The following is a 19,552-nucleotide window of genomic DNA, read 5'->3' on the forward strand; positions in this document are numbered from 1 at the left end:
TGGCTGACCTTCCATCTGTGGCCGGTCCTATGTCCCCTGGTTCTAGTGCCCGCCATATACCTTAACCTGCAGCCCAAACCAGCTTGGTTTTGACCCTGCTGGTACAATAGGGTATATGATTGTTTAACCCATCAATGGTTTGGGAGCACTTGCTATTCGGTGAGGGGGCAGTACTTGTGCGGTACCAAGTTCCTACTTGTGCGGTACCGAGTCACTGGGGCATTGTAAGGCCCATGTGCCCACCTGTGACATACCCAATGTAATACAAACAGGTCAGAAATATATACAACATATATGATATAAAGTGCGATCTTCATATAAGGTGACCACATATTGGTGACACAGAGTTAATTCTCAAGTATTACAGTAACTCCCGGTGCAGCGAGCGCCAACTCCCCGGAGGGGACTTATTCTTGCATAAAGCTTTCTCTATATATTACTGGGATTTCATTCTCTTGGTAGGATATGGGGAGGATCGAGGGTTAATATTACAGACTATGAAGCGGGTCTCGTTGTATAGAGAGGGGAAGACGACACCAACTCTACAGGCTCAAGGATTAGAGAGGAGGAAATCTAACACCGATAAGTACAAGGAACCTCCAGCAACGGGGCGCCGGGGTCAGCCGTCATTCTCTGGGGGAAGGGGTGCCGGGGCCAGCCGTCATTCTCTGGTGCCAGCTTTTATCTTATGCCAAAAGAAAAATCGTTGTTCCTGTGCTAGTCCATTGAAAATCTAGTATTGATCCCAATAAAAGAAACATTGTAGCCCTCTTGAACTTTTGATACCTGAGACCAGGTGAGAATTCCGGACTAGTTCATTCTCTTCATCAGCACAATGTACAACAGGTATATAGAGAAAGACAAATATACACATCGCATAGCAGAGAAGGTATATAGTATATAGTAATGTCCCTGGTGAGCCCGCTATGTCTGGAAGATACTCTAAATTCAGTCGTGTGTGAAGTGTCCAAGCCTTTCCAACACTTTCATGTATGTGATGTCATGGTCAGGACAACGGGAGACGTTGCAGCGTTTCCTATACTAGCCTGGTGATGAGACCTTACCCCTGCCGTAAGTAATTGACCTGTGTCCACAACATAAAGACCCTGGTAGGACATTTACTGCACCATATGGGACGTGGGAATGTCCCGGGAATCTGATAGTTCTTCTGAGGGTCTGCGAATATTGTGCTCAGTCATAATACTAAAAAAATAAAGCAGTCGTCCTGACTAATGTCACAGAGAGGAAGGTGGTGATGCTTAGAGATGAGCGAACACTAAAATGTTCGGGGTTCGAAATCCGATCCGAACAGCCGCTCACTGTTCAACTGTTTGAACGGGTTTCGAACCCCATTATAGCCTATGGGGGGAAATGCTCGTTTCAGGGGTACGCAACATTCTACTTACCAAGTCCACGAGTGAGGGTCAGGCTGGATCCTCCGAGAAGTCTTCTCCTTGCAGCGTCCCCACGTCCTCTTCCAGCCTTGAATTCACTCTGCTAGGCATCGGGCCTGGACAGAACCGACTGTGCATGCCCGCACTACAAGCGGACATGCGCAGTCGGCTCTGCAGTCGGCTCTGCCCTGGCCCGATGCCTGGCAGAGTGAATTCAGAGCTGGAAGAGGACGCGTGGACGCTGCGCAGGAAGAAGACTTCTAAAGGTACTCGCTCATCTCTAGTGATGCTAAAAGGAAGGTTAAAATCCCTAAAAGACAGGAGGGATTATGGCCGTCTTTGACACAAGACTGAATTTATATCCAGCTACCACAGCTACCACCATGTCTAAGGAATCTATCCAAGAAATATTGAGGATAGTGGGGTCAGCAGAGATAGTGGTACAGCAGAGATAGTGGGAGATAGTATTGTTATCTTATGCTGTTGGCCTTCATTCTCTGGTGTCCGCTGTTCCCCTCTGGTATCCGCCATTCTCTATTGTCCGCTGTTTCTCTCTGGTGTCAGCCATTCTCTATATCTGTGCGTTGCCACCGTTTTCATACAGTTTTGTGCAGTTACAATTTATATCTCTTTAGATTTTCTTTCCTCGCATTCCAAACCCCATAACTTTTTTATTTTTCCGTTCACAGAGCCATTTCAGGACTTAATATTTGCGGGACAAATTGTTCTTCCTAATGGTCCCATTTTTTATTCCATACGATGAACTGGAAATGTGGAAAACCTGTGTTTGCACGCTCTCTTCGGGGTTTTATTTGCTGCCATACTGATCTGTTTCCTGTATTCTGTGGTCGGTCCGATCACAGCGACACCAAATGATATCATTTTTTAAAGTTTAAATCCCTTTAAAAAAAAAAACATCCAAAATTTTGTAAAATTTCTTAGAATCTGCCCCCTGTCCTCCAGTCATTTAAACTGCACTCGGCTCGTATAATAGCGACTTCACGTAAAATTTCAAAGCACTAAAGGCAATATCAGACACAATGTGAACGTCCGCTTTTATTTTATTTTTATTTTTTTGCAGTTTGTATGTCTATTGGTTAACAAAAAGACAAAAAACCTTGACAAACGGAGATTTTTTTTTTGACTGTCAGGGTTTTTGCTGTTACAACAGCAGTTTGTATTCTATCGGTTGACAAAAAAATCCCTTAACAAACGGAAATTTTTCTGACACCCGCGGCTATAGCAGTGTTTTTGCTGTTACAACGGCAGTGTGTACGTGTATTGGTTGACAAAAAGAGATTTTTCTGACTATCACAGGCGACATCAGTGTTTTTGCTGTTACAACGGCAGTTTGTATTCTACTGGTTGACTAAAAAAATACCAAAAAACAAAAAAATTTCTGACTGCCCCGGGTAAAAAAAAAACTTTAACAAAATATTTTTCGACAGGACTGGCTTTCTCAATAGAAGCGATGCAAGACACTCTTTGGACTGTTTCAAATGAATCTGATACCGGATTACAAAAAAAAACCTGCAAGAAAGAATGAACAAAATTAGATTATTGGCAATGAAGGGGTTAACTGCCCGGTGTTTGTAGAATTCTGTGCAAATTGTAGCAAATTGCTGACAGTCCTGGGAGCCTTCAGGTGATGGCCATCCTTGGATGGTGCCGGCAAAAGACGGGGTAGCTATTGCAGCCGTGGACGTCGGAAAGGTGTTAATAGTAGCAGTCATTAGAGATGAGCAAGTACTATTCGAGACTCCCGTTTCGAATAGCACACACCCATAGGAATGAATGGACGCAGCCGGCACGCAGACTGTTTCGAATAGCACTCGCCCATCTCTAGTAGTCATAGTATTAATAGTAGTCGGCGAAGTATTAGTGGTAGGATTAGTAGTCTTTGTAGTCCAAGTATTGTTATTATTCTTCGTTTTTGCACGGGGCATCATGTTGTTTCCAGAACATTGAATTCGTAGGGTCACATTCCGCTCTTCAGGTCCAAAGAAAGGAAACCTAATCTGCTCAAATACTGGGGTCTGCTGAGTTTCCGCCCGAAAAATGCAAAGAGAAAAGTGGAATGGGGGACGGAAACCCCCCAACAGGGACCAAGGGCTAGTGTGAACTTAGCCTTAAAGGGGTTGTCCAAGCAAAAATTGACAACCCTTTTAATGTTTAAATCAGTCAGGAATATTGAAAAAAAAATTAAAAAATGCAAACTCACCTGTCCCCGATGCTCCGGTGTCCTCCTGCGTGTCCTGGTTCTTCTGCGACGATGGGTGTCCTGTGATTGTTGAGGCCAACATTATTAGGCTTCAGTGGAACTCTGGAAGAGACCTGGGAGAGACGCACAGGAGGACACCGAAGCATCGGGGACACGGGAGTATGCTTTTTTTTTGTTTTTTATCAATGTCCCTGGTTGAATTTAAAGTTAAAAAGATTGTCCATTTTTGCCTGGACAACCCCTATAAAGGACAGCGGATGCCGCCTACTTAAGGATGGGGCTTTTTTAAAAAAAAAAAAATTATAATTTCAGAGCTTAAAAGTCATTTTATGCCATTTGTTGATGTCGTTACATGAGGGCTTGGTTTTTGCACCCTGAGTTGTAATTTTTATCGGCTTAGTTTTAATATATTGATTATATTTTATTATCTCTTCTTGGGTAGGATGAGAAAAACTTCAGATTCTTCTTTATTCTGACATTCTACGTTTGCTTCCTCCACACCAGGCTCCGGGCTTTCTCTACACATCTATAGATATTCGCTGAAGAAAGTCACACAAGGAAACCTTGGTGTATCAGATCTAGATAACTTACGTTATCTTGTTGGATCTTGTCTGAGTAGATAACTACAGAGGAGTGACGTGAATTTCCTTGTGAGGCGGTAAACTAGGAGGCCGACCCTCATCTACATATTGCCCATGGATTGTATGATGTCTTATATTATGAGAACCCCTTGATAGTGCTCCAGCTGTGTAGGCCAGGCATGGAGAAGACTTCTTCATGACTTATTGTTCATGGCTAGTCTACGATGATCAGAATTCCGATCACCGAATGATCTGTGGTCTGGGCTCCCATTGATGAGATTCGGATTTACCATTCCCCAGACACTGGCCAAACCAATCCAAGATGACAGATCAACCTTCCGAAGCTTCTTGGTCGCCCTATGTCAGTCTTCTTCTCATCGCAAGAAGGTGATAGGAAATGTTGTAAAACTCTACTGTATGGCCTGCATTAACCAAACTATGGCGTGTTGGGTGGAGATATCATACCCAGATGGGATATCTGTCCTACACAATATATTCTTCTTCTACAATTTGACTCCCTCTGCATGTTTTGTATGTTTCATGCCTCTTAGTATGACTATTACATTGTTCTCGAATTGCGATTTTGCAGATTTCTCTTCAACACACCAATATCTGAGATAACTTGATTTTTCTCATCATGGAAAGAAGAAATTACAGCCAAGTGACTGAATTCATTCTCCTTGGATTCTCCAAGGATCCCACAGTAGAAGTCTTGCTCTTCCAGATCTTCTTGATCCTGTATATTGGCACAGTGGCCGGGAACCTTCTGCTCATCGTGGCTGTAAGATCTAACCATAATCTACACAACTCTATGTATATCTTTCTGGCCAATCTCTCCTGCCTGGACATCGGCTTCGCTACCATTACCATTCCCAAGATGCTCAGCAATTTCTTCAAAGAGAAGAAGACCATTTCTTATGAGGGTTGCTTTATTCAGATGTATGGCTTCCTTATCCTTGGTGAGACAGAGTGTGTCCTTTTGGCCTTCATGGCTTATGATCGATACGTTGCCATCAGTAATCCCTTACGTTACAATGTGATCATGAAGAACTCAGTTTGTGTTAGAATGATTTGTGTTTCATGGTTGACCGGCAGTATCATATCATCGGTGGACATATACTATCTGCATCAGCTAAGATATTGTGGAGACATTGTCATTGACCACTTCTTCTGTGAAGCTCCACCAATTATGAAGCTGGCCTGCAATGACCATTATGTACTTGATGTGGTCAAATTTCTCGGGAGCTCCATAGTGCTCCCAATTCCTCTCTCTTGTATCCTTTTCTCCTACATTCACATCTTCATGACAGTCCTGAAGATCCGGACTAGGAGGTTCAAGGGTTTCTCCACCTGCATCTCCCACCTCGTCATAGTCATTCTCTTCTATGGCTCGGCCATCACCATGTATATGAAGCCTGAAAACTCAGGGTTCTTATCTGATAAGCATATTGCTGTGTTTTATACAACCGTCACCCCAATGTTGAACCCCATGATTTATAGCTTGAGGAATCAAGATGTTCAGGGGGCCATTGTAAATTTATGGAGGTCTGCGGTTATCTGCAAGCCTCACTTTTAATTCTCCATATAGTTCCTTCTGGGTCAAGGGTTTCATTATACAATGTAGTCATAGTCTTGTTTTTGTAATTTCCTTTTTAGGTAGGAGGTGATGGGTGGAAACCAAAAGGAGTGACCAGTTGGTCGTCATATATACACGTACAGGTGTAGCAAAGTTCAACTTGGCACCACAAAATTAGGCCTGTGCACAAGATGAATAATACTAAAATCAGACCAGACAGAATACATCCAGAGTAAAGGACTGGTAACAAAGAACATCCAGAAAGCAGACACTGGAATCCAAGACATCACATCAGGGCAGGCCGAAGAGTCTCATACATGGCAGAAAGCTCCAAGGCCAGGACAGATAGTAGAGATGCAAACATGACAGAAACCCAGGGGCCAAATATTCAGTGCAGAAGAGCATGCATCCTAGCTAGGGTTGAGCTGATCTTGACTTTTCAGGATCGATTTTAAAATCCCATTTCCAATCATTTTTCATTCAAACCCAATCTTGATCCCAATTCCGATCCCAATGCAAGTCAGTGGGATTTTTTTATTAATCGGAGATCGGATTTTAAAAGCAAACCTATTCACTATACAGCATGGAATCTAACAATTGAACGCTTTAATTGTTAGAATCCACACTGTGCAGTGATTTTTTTTAAACCTCTGGCTACTTAGTCCCCCCTGGTATCCACTTACCTGCAGAGATGGCTGCTCTGGTGCCCGGTGTTCTTCACCTTGCTGCCGCTCCATGCTGCTCTTCTCACCTCACTGCCCCCTGCCTCCCAGATTAGGAGAGTGTGGGCAGGTTAGGAGAGTGTGGGTGGGTACTGGGAGAGGAGACGTCATGTCTCCCCGCCCTGTACCCGCCCACACTCAAGGCGAGAAGAGCAGCGTGGAGCGGCAGCGAGGCGAAGAAGAAGGAGAACACCGGGCACCAGAGCAGCCATCACTGGAGGTAAGTAACTACTAGAGATGTTAGTTTAGTCTCCCATTAGAATGAATGGAGGCAGCCGGTGTGCAGGGGGTTAAGGCTGTGTGCCGGCTGCTTCCATTCATTATTTATTTTATTTATTATGCTTACTTATATAGCGCCATCATATTCTGCAGCACTTTACAGATATTGTCAGTCACTGTCCCATATAGGGCTCACAATCTACATTCCCTATCAGTATGTCTTTGTTCCTATGGAACCGCAGCGGAGCCTTCACACTGAGTATACACAGCACTCAGAATGAGCGGAGCATATACTCAGTGTGAAGGCTAAGCAAAGCATTGTGGGAAATAGTCACCGATCTTGATCCCACCTAAAAAGATTGTGTTCGGAATTCCGATCGTGATCGTGAAATTTCCTCGATTGCCGATCGGAATCCGATCTTTTCCGAACACGATCGCTCAACCTTAATCCTAGCATACAGCAGGAGAACATGCTTCCATGATAGATAGTAGAAGAACATATGTGTCCATTGGACTCCAAACACAGCAGAAACTTAGAACACTGCACAAACATATGGACAGTGGAGCAACCTAATACTGGTCAAAACATTGTCCAAACATTATGACATACAAGAATATACAGTCCTATGAAAAAGTTTGGGCACCCCTATTAATCTTAATCATTTTTAGTTCTAAATATTTTGGTGTTTGCAACAGCCATGTCAGTCTGATCTATCTAATAACTGATGGACACAGTAATATTTCAGGATTGAAATGAGGTTTATTGTACTAACAGAAAATGCGCAATATGCATTAAACCAAAATTTGACCGGTGCAAAAGTATGGGCACCCTTATCATTTTATTGATTTGAATACTCCTAACTACTTTTTACTGACTTACTGAAGCACAAAATTGGTTTTGTAACCTCAGTGACCTTTGAACTTCATAGCCAGATGTATCCAATCATGAGAAAAGGTATTTAAGGTGGCCAATTGCAAGTTGTTCTCCTATTTGAATCTCCTCTGAAGAGTGGCATCATGGGCTACTCAAAACAACTCTCAAATGATCTGAAAACAAAGATTGTTCAACATAGTTGTTCAGGGGAAGGATACAAAAAGTTGTCTCAGAGATTTAACCTGTCAGTTTCCACTGTGAGGAACATAGTAAGGAAATGGAAGACCACAGGGACAGTTCTTGTTAAGCCCAGAAGTGGCAGGCCAAGAAAAATATCAGAAAGACAGAGAAGAAGAATGGTGAGAAGAGTCAAGGACAATCCACAGACCACCTCCAAAGAGCTGCAGCATCATCTTGCTGCAGATGGTGTCACTGTGCATCGGTCAACTATACAGCACACTTTGCACAAATAGAAGCTGTATGGGAGAGTGATGAGAAAGAAGCCGTTTCTGCACGTACGCCACAAACAGAGTCGCCTGAGGTATGAAAAAGCACATTTGGACAAGGCAGCTTCATTTTGGAAACAAAAATTGAGTTGTTTGGTTATAAAAAAAGGCGTTCTGCATGGCGTCCAAAAAGAAACAGCATTCCAAGAAAAACACATGCTACCCACTGTAAAATTTGGTGGAGGTTCCATCATGCTTTGGGGCTGTGTGGCCAATGCCGGCACCGGAATCTTGTTAAAGTTGAGAGTCGCATGGATTCCACTCAGTATCAGCAGATTCTTGAGAATAATGTTCAAGAATCAGTGACGAAGTTGAAGTTACGCCGGGGATGGATATTTCAGCAAGACAATGATCCAAAACACCGCTCCAAATCCTCAGGCATTCATGCAGAGGAACAATTACAATGTTCTGGAATGGCCATCCCAGTCTCCAGACCTGAATATCATTGAACATCTGTGGGATGATTTGAAGCGGGCTGTCCATGCTCGGCGACCATCTAACTTAACTGAACTTGAATTGTTTGTCCAAAATACCTTTATCCAGGATCCAGGAACTGATTAAAAGCTACAGGAAGCGACTAGAGGCTGTTATCTGTGCAAAAGGAGGATCTACTAAATATTAATGTCACTTTTCTGTTGAGGTGCCCATACTTTTGCACCGGTCAAATTTTGGTTTAATGCATATTGCACATTTTCTGTTAGTACAATAAACCTCATTTCAATCCTGAAATATTACTGTGTCCATCAGTTATTAGATATATCAAACTGAAATGGCTGCTGCAAATACCAAAATATTTAGAACTAAAAATGATTAAGATTAATAGGGGTGCCCAAACTTTTTCATAGGACTGTAGACAAAGACTGGAACATTGCTCGGACATACAGACAGATGGACAGCATGTCTCCAAACAGCGAGTCATGTTACAAAAATAGAAGCAATGTCCAGGTTAGGTGAGGCAAGAGTCAGTGGCTGGCAGAAGGAAGCTTGCACATGAGTTTACTAATTCTTGAAGAACCAGGAGCAGAGATAGAGGTAGCCAGGAGGCCAGGTCTGCTGGGGAAGGTAGTATACTGGCTCGCGAAGACCACCAGCAATATAAGAAGACAACAAAAGAAACTGAAAAAGTTGAGATATTGTCTTTTTGCCAATGTATCGTCGTAACCTGAAAGAGTCCTGTACAGGGCAATCATGAAATTGTGAGATCGGCAAATCGCTGAAAAAGTCAAGGGGCTGGTCCTTCAACATATTCAGCCCCCGTATATTATCAGTCCTCAGAATTGAGGCTTTTTTTTGTCATCTCTTTCCAAAGGTGGAACTGTTTTCCGAGTCTCAATAGGATATTTCATTCTTCTACATAAAGTAGTGGTATATGAAGCCGTATCTCTGTATATGTATATATATATATATATATATGTGTGTGTGTGTGTGTACATGAATAATGTAAAGACAGATACTATGGAGGATTTTAGCCATTGAGAACAGTCCAGTCCATGGCCCAACCATTGGGGTGTCTGCCTCCTAATGAAAACTGAATACATCTGAAAATAGATCCTGGCCCGGACCTGACACACGACAGCTGGTCTTCGCCTTGGTGGTCGGGAATCCTACATGTCGGGTGAAAGTGACTATTGATAGGCTGTGGGTACTAGTACAGTGGGAGACTCCTGGTAAAATCTGATGATCCATAGACCTGAAAATTCCTTGTTTGCTATTGTATTATTTTATAGTGCCCGCTGCCACCAAATCATGTTGTAGGTCTTCTGCAGTCAAAGGTTTTTGAAGAACTGTCTCGTCAGGAATCTGGTGTCCATCAGTGATGGCGTCCTCTTACTGCCCCACATCTTGTAGCCAGTGTTACTTTAAGTAAAAGGTTTATTATCTGTGTGTATACTTTTTTAAGGCAATGATCTCTACTCTTCAACAAACAACGAACCCCTCGCCAGTCCACAGGGACAACACACAATATAGTTGGCTGGAATTTTTTTCTGTAGGCCACCCTATTTCCTGATTAGGGGGCTGATTTCCTGTACAGATGTGTGTATTATCAAGGTGGGGCTTAGTGTTAGATGCTAAATAGGCTAATTCTTACCCTAATTATTACCCAGACACTCACAGACATCTGGGGTACCGGGAAGAGTCGGGTATGGTCCTGTATTCAACCATCTAGGTAAAATCCCAAAACACTAGGTTTTTCGACTCTGGTAATGCTAGGCTCCTGCTGCTTTAATGGATCTAGCTGATTATGAAACAATGGAGGGGGGCCCATGTCATTTTTTTTTTTTCAATTAGGCCATGAACACTAATTCTTATAATAATAATAATAACAGTGGTAATAATAATAATAATAATAATTATTATTATTATTAGAGATGAGCGAACAGTAAAATGTTCGAGGTTCAATATTCTTTTTGAGTAGCTCCTCAATATTCGACTACTCGAATCGAATATCGAACCCTATTATAGTCTATGGGGGGGAAATGCTCGTTTCAGGGGTAGGCAACGTTCGATCAAATTGAACTTACCAAGTCCACGAGTGAGGGTCGGGCTGGATCCTCTGTGCAGTCTTCTCCTTGCAGCGTCCCCGCAGCGTCTTCCGGCTCTTCTTTCACTCTGCCAGGCATCGGGCCTGGGCAGAGCCGACTGCGCATGCCTGGCAGAATGAATTCAGAGCCGGAAGACGCTGCGGGGAAGCTGCACGGAGAAGACTTCTAAAGGTAGGAGAAGAACCAGCGCTGATTGGCCGACTGTATAGTATTCGGCCAATCAATGCTGGTTCTGCATCGAACTTTTACATTCGAACAGCGAGTGGTACTCGATCGAGTACGAGTATTTCGAATACCATAGTGTTCGATCGAATACCTACTCGCTCATCTCTAATTATTATTATTATTATTATTATTATTTTTATTATGCAGAATTAGATCTACCACCAATTTGGCTATGTGTGCTGACCCCGCCTTCTGCCAGTTTGGACCCACCCACAACTTTTACACTTTAAAAGTTTTTTTCCAGTTCCCAATCTGCCCCTGCCAGTCCAGGTATTCGATGTGTTTTACCTCCTCTGCACCTGATGCTACTACTGAAGCCCTTGTTTAGATGCACCAGGTGTGTGAGAGAGAACGCCGGATAACAAATATCTGCTCTCGTGGGAGATTCTACCTCAGGGGATGAATAATCCTGAGACTGCAGTAGTCATTACAGTGACTCTGTCTGCCAGAATGCCTCTCAATTACAGTGTTTATAGTAGTAGTAACATAGTAGTTAACAAACCATCATGGCCTCAAACTGATGAAGCAATGCAGAGATAATTATATTCCTATCAATATGCAAATTAGCCTAGAAGTGCCCGGGGACAGGGGCTGATCTGCCAGATGTGCCTATAGACAGCTGTGACAGAGCAGTCACGTGTTGTTTTTTAAGAGGTAATCGCATCACTAATACATTAAAAAAAGTATACAACTTGATGACTAGGGTGGAGCTGTTCTTGAGATTTCAGGATCAATTTTAAAATCCGATTTTCCAGCATATCCCAATACCAATCGTGAAATTTGCTCGATCGCTGATTGGGATCTGATCTCTCCCAATCCCGATGACTCAATCCTATTCATGATACTGTATATACATGAATAGGGTTGAGCCAATCTTGAGTAAACCTCCGATCTCTATCCCGCCGATAAAAGATCGGGATTGCAATTCCAATCGTGATCGTGAAATTTACTCAATAATAAGCTGCACCGGACCGATCACCTGGAGGCGCTGCACAGAAAGGGCCACAGCAGACTCTACCTGCTCAGGAGGCTGAGGGCCTTCAGAGTCCAGGGGACACTTCTTAGGGCCTTCTTCAACTCTGTGGTGGCATCAGCCATCTTTTTCGGTGTAGCCTGCTGGGGGAGCAGTATATCAACCAGGGACAGGAATAGACTTGACAGGCTGATCAGGAGGGCCAGCTCTGTCCTGGGGAGCCCCTTGGACCCAGTACAGGTGGTGGGTGACAGAAGGATACTGTCTGTGGTGACCTCCATGCGGGAGAACAAATCCCACCCGATGTAGGAAACCATGATAGCACTGGGCAGTCCTGTCAGTGACCGTCTGCTTCACCCCAAGTGTGAGAAGGAGCTATCGCAGGTCCTTCCTCCCATCCGCAACCAGGCTGTAAAATCTACATCAGACCAAGCGAAGACACTCCGCACGGAGAACTAAATGATCCTGAGTCTTTGTTTTCTTTGTAGTTGCTCTGACTCCTAGTATCTTCTCTATCTGCTATGACCTTGTCTGTGTTCTCTCCTGTAATATATCACTGTATTATCCAGGCTGCTGTAACACACTGAGTATCCCTACGGTGGGACTATTAAAGGATTATCTTATATTAGGAGGGTATTGAGTACACAAAGAGTTAACATACGATATTACAGTAAATCCCGCTGCGGCGAGCGCCAACTCCCCCGGAGATTAATTATTGTCATGTCATTTTTTTTCTATGAATTGTTGTGATTTCATTTTCTGGGCAGGGGAGGAGGAGTAAGGGATAATGTGACACCAGACTGCCTATATATAGAGGGGAGGATTCCAAGATCTCTGGAGCTTTTCTTCAGACTAAAGAGGAGGAAATCTAATACGGATGATTACTGGGAGCCGCCAGGATCGGGCATCAGGCCTGGGGTCAGCCTTTACTCTCTGGTGTCCGCCTTCATATTCTGTGTCAGACTGTTACCGTATAGTTTTATGTATGTGTATGTTGAATGTACACGGAGATATCTTCACCAAAATGACCAAAATTCTGTAAGAAAAAGTTTTGTTCTCCTCATTGGGTCATCGAGTAGAAGGTTCATTCTGATCTGGTCCTAGATCCTTCTACTTGTTCTCCTCGATACTATACGAAGTGATGTCTCTTCACTATATAACTGACTTATTAGTAGTATCATTGTGGTATTTCTGGATTATATCACACCCCAGAGGAGGAGGCGCGGACACACATACCTGGAGGAGAAGAAAAAGTCTCCTACTCACCAGGATCCAAGAAATCCAGATGTGCTGATACCCAACGGTAAGAACAAAGCTCATCAGTTTCTTGTTTAGATTCAATGAGTAGGTCTGCAGGTTCCTATCAAGTGTCTTGACCAACCTGGATTTGACGTAAGTATACTGTATAGTAAGTTGGTCTAGAATTTTTTTTACCTGTCCAGTTGTAGCAAAATTACAACTCTCAGCAGATCTTCATGACTTCTGTTACACCCCGTTAGAAGTAGAGCCATGTTCCCTCTCCTTCCAAATCATGAAGTCAGATCAAAATGATAGAGAAGGGGTCAATAGAGACAGGGCCGGCTCCAGGTTTTTATGGGCTCTTGGGCGACAGAGCCTCAGTGGGCGCCCTTGTAAAGGAGGTGGGGGAGTCGAGACACTGCACGTCACAGATGAAGCGAGTGATGTCACTCAGAAGTGTGGCGTCACCAATGCCATACCTCCCAACTTCTGAAGAGTAGAAAGAGGGGCAAAATCTGTGCGGCATGGCAAATTTAGCCCCACCCACTTTTATGTTGACTCCGCCCATTCTCATTCAGTTTTCATGTGCCCCCAACCAGTATAATCCTCCTACAGTCACTCGTAAATTATATGCCCCCCCCTCCATCTCTCCCCCAGTTTCATATACACCCTTCATCTGCCCCCAGTTTCATGTCCCCCCTCCATCTCTGTCCCCAGTGTCATGCCATTCTCCCCCTTCATCTGCCCAGTTTCATGTCCCCCGTCTCTGCCCCAGTGTCATGCTGTTCCACCCCCCCATCTGCCCCAGTATCATGCCGTTCTCCCCCTTCATCTTCCCCAGTATCATGCTTTCTCCCCCCCTTCATCTGCCCCAGTGTCATGCCGTTCCCCCCCTCCCCTTCATTTGTCCCCCAGTTTCATTGGGCCCCCTCCATCTCTGTCCCCAGTTTCATGCCGTTCTCCCCCCCCCCTTTATCTGCCCACAATTTCATGCCCCCCTGTCTCTGGCCCAGTGTCATGCCGCCCCCCCCCCCTTCATTTGCCCCCCAGTTTCATGAGCCCCCTTCAAAACAAACACACTCACCTTCCATCGCTCCCCCGCCACTCCTCTCTCCGCTCTCTCACTCCATTCACATAGTTGTAGGCGTGATGTGACGTCATCACATCTTGCCTACACACGCCGAAGCCGGCCTGCAGCGTTAAAGCAGGAGCTGAGCTCACTGCTCCTGCTTTTAATCGCCTATGTATTCAGCTCATCGGCATCCGTCAGACGCCGATTAGCTGAAATCGGGACAGGCAAGTGCCTGGGCGGGCAAGTGCCGGGGGGTTCTGAGATTCTAAGAGGTGTCACAGGCAATACCCGAAATCATTAGAATATATGCGGACGTTTGCATAATCCGTGGCCTGTTGCATTGCTAACATACATTACTGTCCTTCACCACAAAATGAATAAAAAAATCTCATAAACAGTCCCCAAAATAAAAAAAGAAGATTTAAGAATAATCTGGAATGCACCCAAAATAAGTGCCCATACCAGACCCTAAAATAAATTCAAGTCTCAGACCAGACCCTACAATACAGACCCCTGAATAACTAAGGACCTGACAACAAAAACAAACCCCCTGAATAAATACATGCCTCAGACCAAACCCCAGAATAAAGACCTCTGAATGAATACCTACAAACAGCCCAAACTATAACCCCAAAATAAATGCACCCCTAAAGCAAGTACAGACCCCTAAACACAGACCCCAGTCCAGACCCCCTAACCAAACACAGGCCATAGAAACTGTAATGGTAAATTGTATATCACATGTGACGTGAGGACCTGCACAGATATAGTCATGTGACCTCTCTAAGGGTCCTGCACACATAGAGTCATGTGACCGTGACCTTATTATAGGTCCTGCACACAACTGGGACCATTGGACATTTCAGTTTCATTGTGTTTTTTATTATTATTATTATTATTATTATTATTATTTATTTATTTATTTATTTCTATAGCACCATTAATTCTATGGTGCTTTACATTTGGGGGTTACATACAATACGCAGAATATACAGGTAGATATAATACTAACAGTGACCGACTGGCACAGTGGGGTAGAGGGCCCTGCCCGCGAGGGCTTACAGTCTATGAGGGAAGGGGGTAGAGACAGGAGGAGAGGGGGAGACTGTACAGATGGTGGTGCGGTGATAGTGTTATTGGAGGTTGTAGGCCTTCCTGAATAGGGAAGTCTTCAGGGCCTTCTTGAAGCCTGTGATTGTGGGGGTCAGTCTTATGTGTCGTGGTAAGGAGTTCCAGAGTATGGGGGATGCACGGGAGAAGTCTTGTAGGCGGTTGTGTGAGGAGCGGATGAGAGCAGAGCGGAGTAGGAGGTCATTGGAGGATCTGAGGTTACGTGTGGGCAGGTAGCGGGAGATGAGGTCAGAGATATATGGAGGGGACAAGGTGTGGATGAGGTCAGAGATATATGGAGGGGGCAGGGTGTGGATGGCTTTGTATGTTAGCGTTAGTAGCTTGAACTCAATTCGCTGGGCTATGGGTAACCAGTGGAGGGACTGGCAGAGGGGAGCAGCCGATGAAGATCGGGGGGTGAGGTGTATTAAGCGAGCAGCGCAGTCTAAGGTGGACTGGAGGGGGGCGAAGGTGTTTGCCGAGAGTCCATGGAGAAGGGTGTTGCAGTAGTCTAGGCGGGAGATTATGAGGGCCTGGACAAGCATCTTGGTTGTTTCCTGGGTGAGGAAGGGGCGAATTCGGTGGATGTTCTTGAGCTGGAGGCGGCAGGAGGTGTTGAGGGCTTGAATATGTGGCTTGAAGGATAGGTCAGAGTCCAGGGTTACCCCAAGGCATCGGGCCTGTGGGACAGGGATAATTGTGGTTCCATTAACTGTGATAGATGGGTCAGGTGGAGGGGCTATACAGGATGGGCTGAAGATGATAAACTCTGTTTTCTCCATGTTGAGTTTGAGAAAGCGGGAGGAGAGGAAGGAGGCTACGGCTGCTAAACAATCTGGAATTCTGGCCAGCAGGGAGGTAATGTCTGGTCCAGAGATGTAGATTTGGGTGTCATTGGCATAGCAGTGGTACTGAAAGCCATGAGATTCTATGAGTTGGCCCAGGCCAAGGGTGTAGATGGAGAACAGGAGGGGTCCTAGGACGGAGCCCTTGGGGACACCTTCTGTTTTTTACCAGAATCCATGGCAAAAAACATGACAAAATTGTGAAGTGCTACAGTCCTATGAAAAAGTTTGGGCACCCCTATTAATCTTAATCATTTTTTGTTCTAAATATTTTGGTGTTTGCAGCAGCCATTTCAGTTTGATATATCTAATAACTGATGGACACAGTAATATTTCAGGATTGAAATGAGGTTTATTGTACTAACAGAAAATGTGCAATATGCATTAAACCAAAATTTGACCGGTGCAAAAGTATGGGCACCCTTATCATTTTATTGATTTGAATTCCCCTAACTACTTTTTACTGACTTACTGAAGCACAAAATTGGTTTTGTAACCTCAGTGAGCTTTGAACTTCATAGCCAGGTGTATCCAATCATAAGAAAAGGTATTTATGGTGGCCAATTGCAAGTTGATCTCCTATTTGAATCTCCTCTGAAGAGTGGCATCATGGGCTACTCAAAACAACTCTCAAATGATCTGAAAACAAAGATTGTTCAACATAGTTGTTCAGGGGAAGGATACAAAAAGTTGTCTCAGAGATTTAACCTGTCAGTTTCCACTGTGAGGAACATAGTAAGGAAATGGAAGACCACAGGGACAGTTCTTGTTAAGCCCAGAAGTGGCAGGCCAAGAAAAATATCAGAAAGGCAGAGAAGAAGAATGGTGAGAACAGTCAAGGACAATCCACAGATCACCTCCAAAGAGCTGCAGCATCATCTTGCTGCAGATGGTGTCACTGTGCATCGGTCAACTATACAGCGCACTTTGCACAAATAGAAGCTGTATGGGAGAGTGATGAGAAAGAAGCCGTTTCTGCACGTACGCCACAAATAGAGTTGCCTGAGGTATGAAAAAGCACATTTGGACAAGGCAGCTTAATTTTGGAAACAAAAATTGAGTTGTTTGGTTATAAAAAAAGGCGTTATGCATGGCGTCCAAAAAGAAACAGCATTCCAAGAAAAACACTTGCTACCCACTGTACAATTTGGTGGAGGTTCCATCATGCTTTGGGGCTGTGTGGCCAATGCCGGCATCGGGAATCTTGTTAAAGTTGAGAGTCGCATGGATTCCACTCAGTATCAGCAGATTCTTGAGAATAATGTTCAAGAATCAGTGACGAAGTTGAAGTTACGCCGGGGATGGATATTTCAGCAAGACAATGATCCAAAACACCGCTCCAAATCCTCAGGCATTCATGCAGAGGAACAATTACAATGTTCTGGAATGGCCATCCCAGTCCCCAGACCTGAATATCATTGAACATCTGTGGGATGATTTGAAGCGGGCTGTCCATGCTCGGCGACCATCTAACTTAACTGAACTTGAATTGTTTGTCCAAAATACCTTTATCCAGGATCCAGGAACTGATTAAAAGCTACAGGAAGTGACTAGAGGCTGTTATCTTTGCAAAAGGAGGATCTACTAAATATTAATGTCACTTTTCTGTTGAGGTGCCCATACTTTTGCACCGGTCAAATTTTGGTTTAATGCATATTGCACATTTTCTGTTAGTACAATAAACCTCATTTCAATCCTGAAATATTACTGTGTCCATCAGTTATTAGATATATCAAACTGAAATGGCTGCTGCAAATACCAAAATATTTAGAACTAAAAATGATTAAGATTAATAGGGGTGCCCAAACTTTTTCATAGGACTGTATAAGTTCCTGTATCTCCTTGTCCATGTTGTGAGGTGAAGCGGTGCACTAGGAGGACAACCATCACTTACAACTTACCTTCTTCTTATATCATGATAATACCTTGATAGTGCTCCAGATCTGAAGCTTTTGAAGGCCATGCATGGAGCAGCAGAAGACTCCTTAGTTGCTTCCCCACCATTTGTGATTACAGACATCTGGTTTGTGGATGACTTCTTGTTCATAGTTGGTCTATGATGGACATCATTTCAGACCATAAGTCTTCTCTCATCATGGAAAGAAGAAATTACAGCCAAGTAACTGAATTCATTCTTCTCGGGTTTTCCACAATCCCCTCGGTACAAGTCTTTCTCTTCCAGATCTTCTTGATCCTGTATATTGGCACGGTGGCCGGGAACCTTCTGCTCATCGTGGCTGTAAGATCTAACCATCTTCTACACAATCCTATGTATATCTTTCTGGCTAATCTCTCCTTCCTGGACATCTGCTTCATCTCCTTTACCATTCCCAAGATGCTCAGCAATTTCTTCAGGGAGAAGAAGACCATTTCTTATGGGGGTTGCTTGATTCAGGTCTATGGCTTCCTAGTCCTTGGTGAGACAGAGTGTGTTCTTTTGGCCTTCATGGCTTATGATCGATACGTTGCCATCAGTAATCCCTTACGTTACAATGTGATTATGAAGACCACAGCTTGTGTGAGAATGATAGGAGCTTCATGGTTGACCGGAGGCCTCGTGTCATCGGTGGACATATACTTTGTGTATCAGTTAAGATATTGCGGAGACATTGTGATTGAACACTTCTTCTGTGAAGCTCCATCATTGATGAAGCTGTCCTGCAATGACCTCTCAGTTATTAATGTGGTCAAGCTAGTCGGGAGCGCCATATTACTCCTTGTTCCTCTCTTGTGTATTCTTTACTCCTACAGTCACATCATCCTGGCAATCCTGAAGATCCGGACTAGGAGATACAAGGCTTTCTCCACGTGCATCTCCCACCTCATCATAGTCATTCTCTTCTACGGCACGGCCATCATCATGTATATGAAGCCGGAAAACTCAGGGTACTTGTCGGATAAACTGATCGCTGTGTTTTATACGACTGTCACCCCGATGTTGAACCCCATCATTTATAGCTTCAGAAATAAAGATGTTCAAGGGGCCATTGTAAATTTACGGAGATCTGTGGTCACGTCCAAGCCTCACTTTATATGTCACTGGTCAGGAAAAATTCGTTAAAGAACTTTTCCCTAGTTCCCTCCGAGTCCTTGCTGCACGGTAAGGGTTGCAGTGCTAGCTTTCCAATAAAGTTTGGGCTCCAACCCAAGAGTGATGGAAGGTTGGAAGGTTGGAAGATGGAAGGTTGGTTACAAGGTGTCTGGTAGAGCTGGACGAACCGAACTTGACCCAAACTTGTTCGACCTGAAATGAATCAGGGACCCGAACTGGACATGCTCGAAACAAAACAAACAGGGGGGTCTGGAGGTATCAGAGTGGTCTCTGTAGCAGTAGACATCATACCTCACCACCAAAACAACAATGTCTGCTGCTCAAGCCAATGGGCGCAATCGTGTTCCAACTGTTTGGAGAAACCTTGCACCGCTCGAAGAAGACACGATGACTAAGCGGG

The 19,552-nt window shown here is 44.2% G+C and overlaps 2 protein-coding genes across 2 annotated transcripts; both read left to right on the forward strand.

Annotated features, from left to right (window-relative positions):
• The first annotated feature begins 4,833 nt into the window (after positions 1 to 4,833).
• LOC142198670 (olfactory receptor 10A3-like) lies at positions 4,834 to 5,772 on the forward strand. The gene has a single exon (XM_075269699.1). It carries the CDS (start codon positions 4,834 to 4,836, stop codon positions 5,770 to 5,772), a length of 939 nt encoding a protein of 312 aa, XP_075125800.1.
• Positions 5,773 to 18,195: 12,423 nt separating this feature from the next.
• LOC142198671 (olfactory receptor 5A2-like) lies at positions 18,196 to 19,161 on the forward strand. The gene has a single exon (XM_075269700.1). The coding sequence runs from the start codon at positions 18,196 to 18,198 to the stop codon at positions 19,159 to 19,161; it is 966 nt and encodes a 321-aa protein (XP_075125801.1).
• The last annotated feature ends 391 nt before the right edge of the window (positions 19,162 to 19,552 follow it).

Source organism: Leptodactylus fuscus, chromosome 3 (assembly GCF_031893055.1).
Source record: "Leptodactylus fuscus isolate aLepFus1 chromosome 3, aLepFus1.hap2, whole genome shotgun sequence".
Classification (NCBI taxonomy): domain Eukaryota; kingdom Metazoa; phylum Chordata; class Amphibia; order Anura; family Leptodactylidae; genus Leptodactylus; species Leptodactylus fuscus.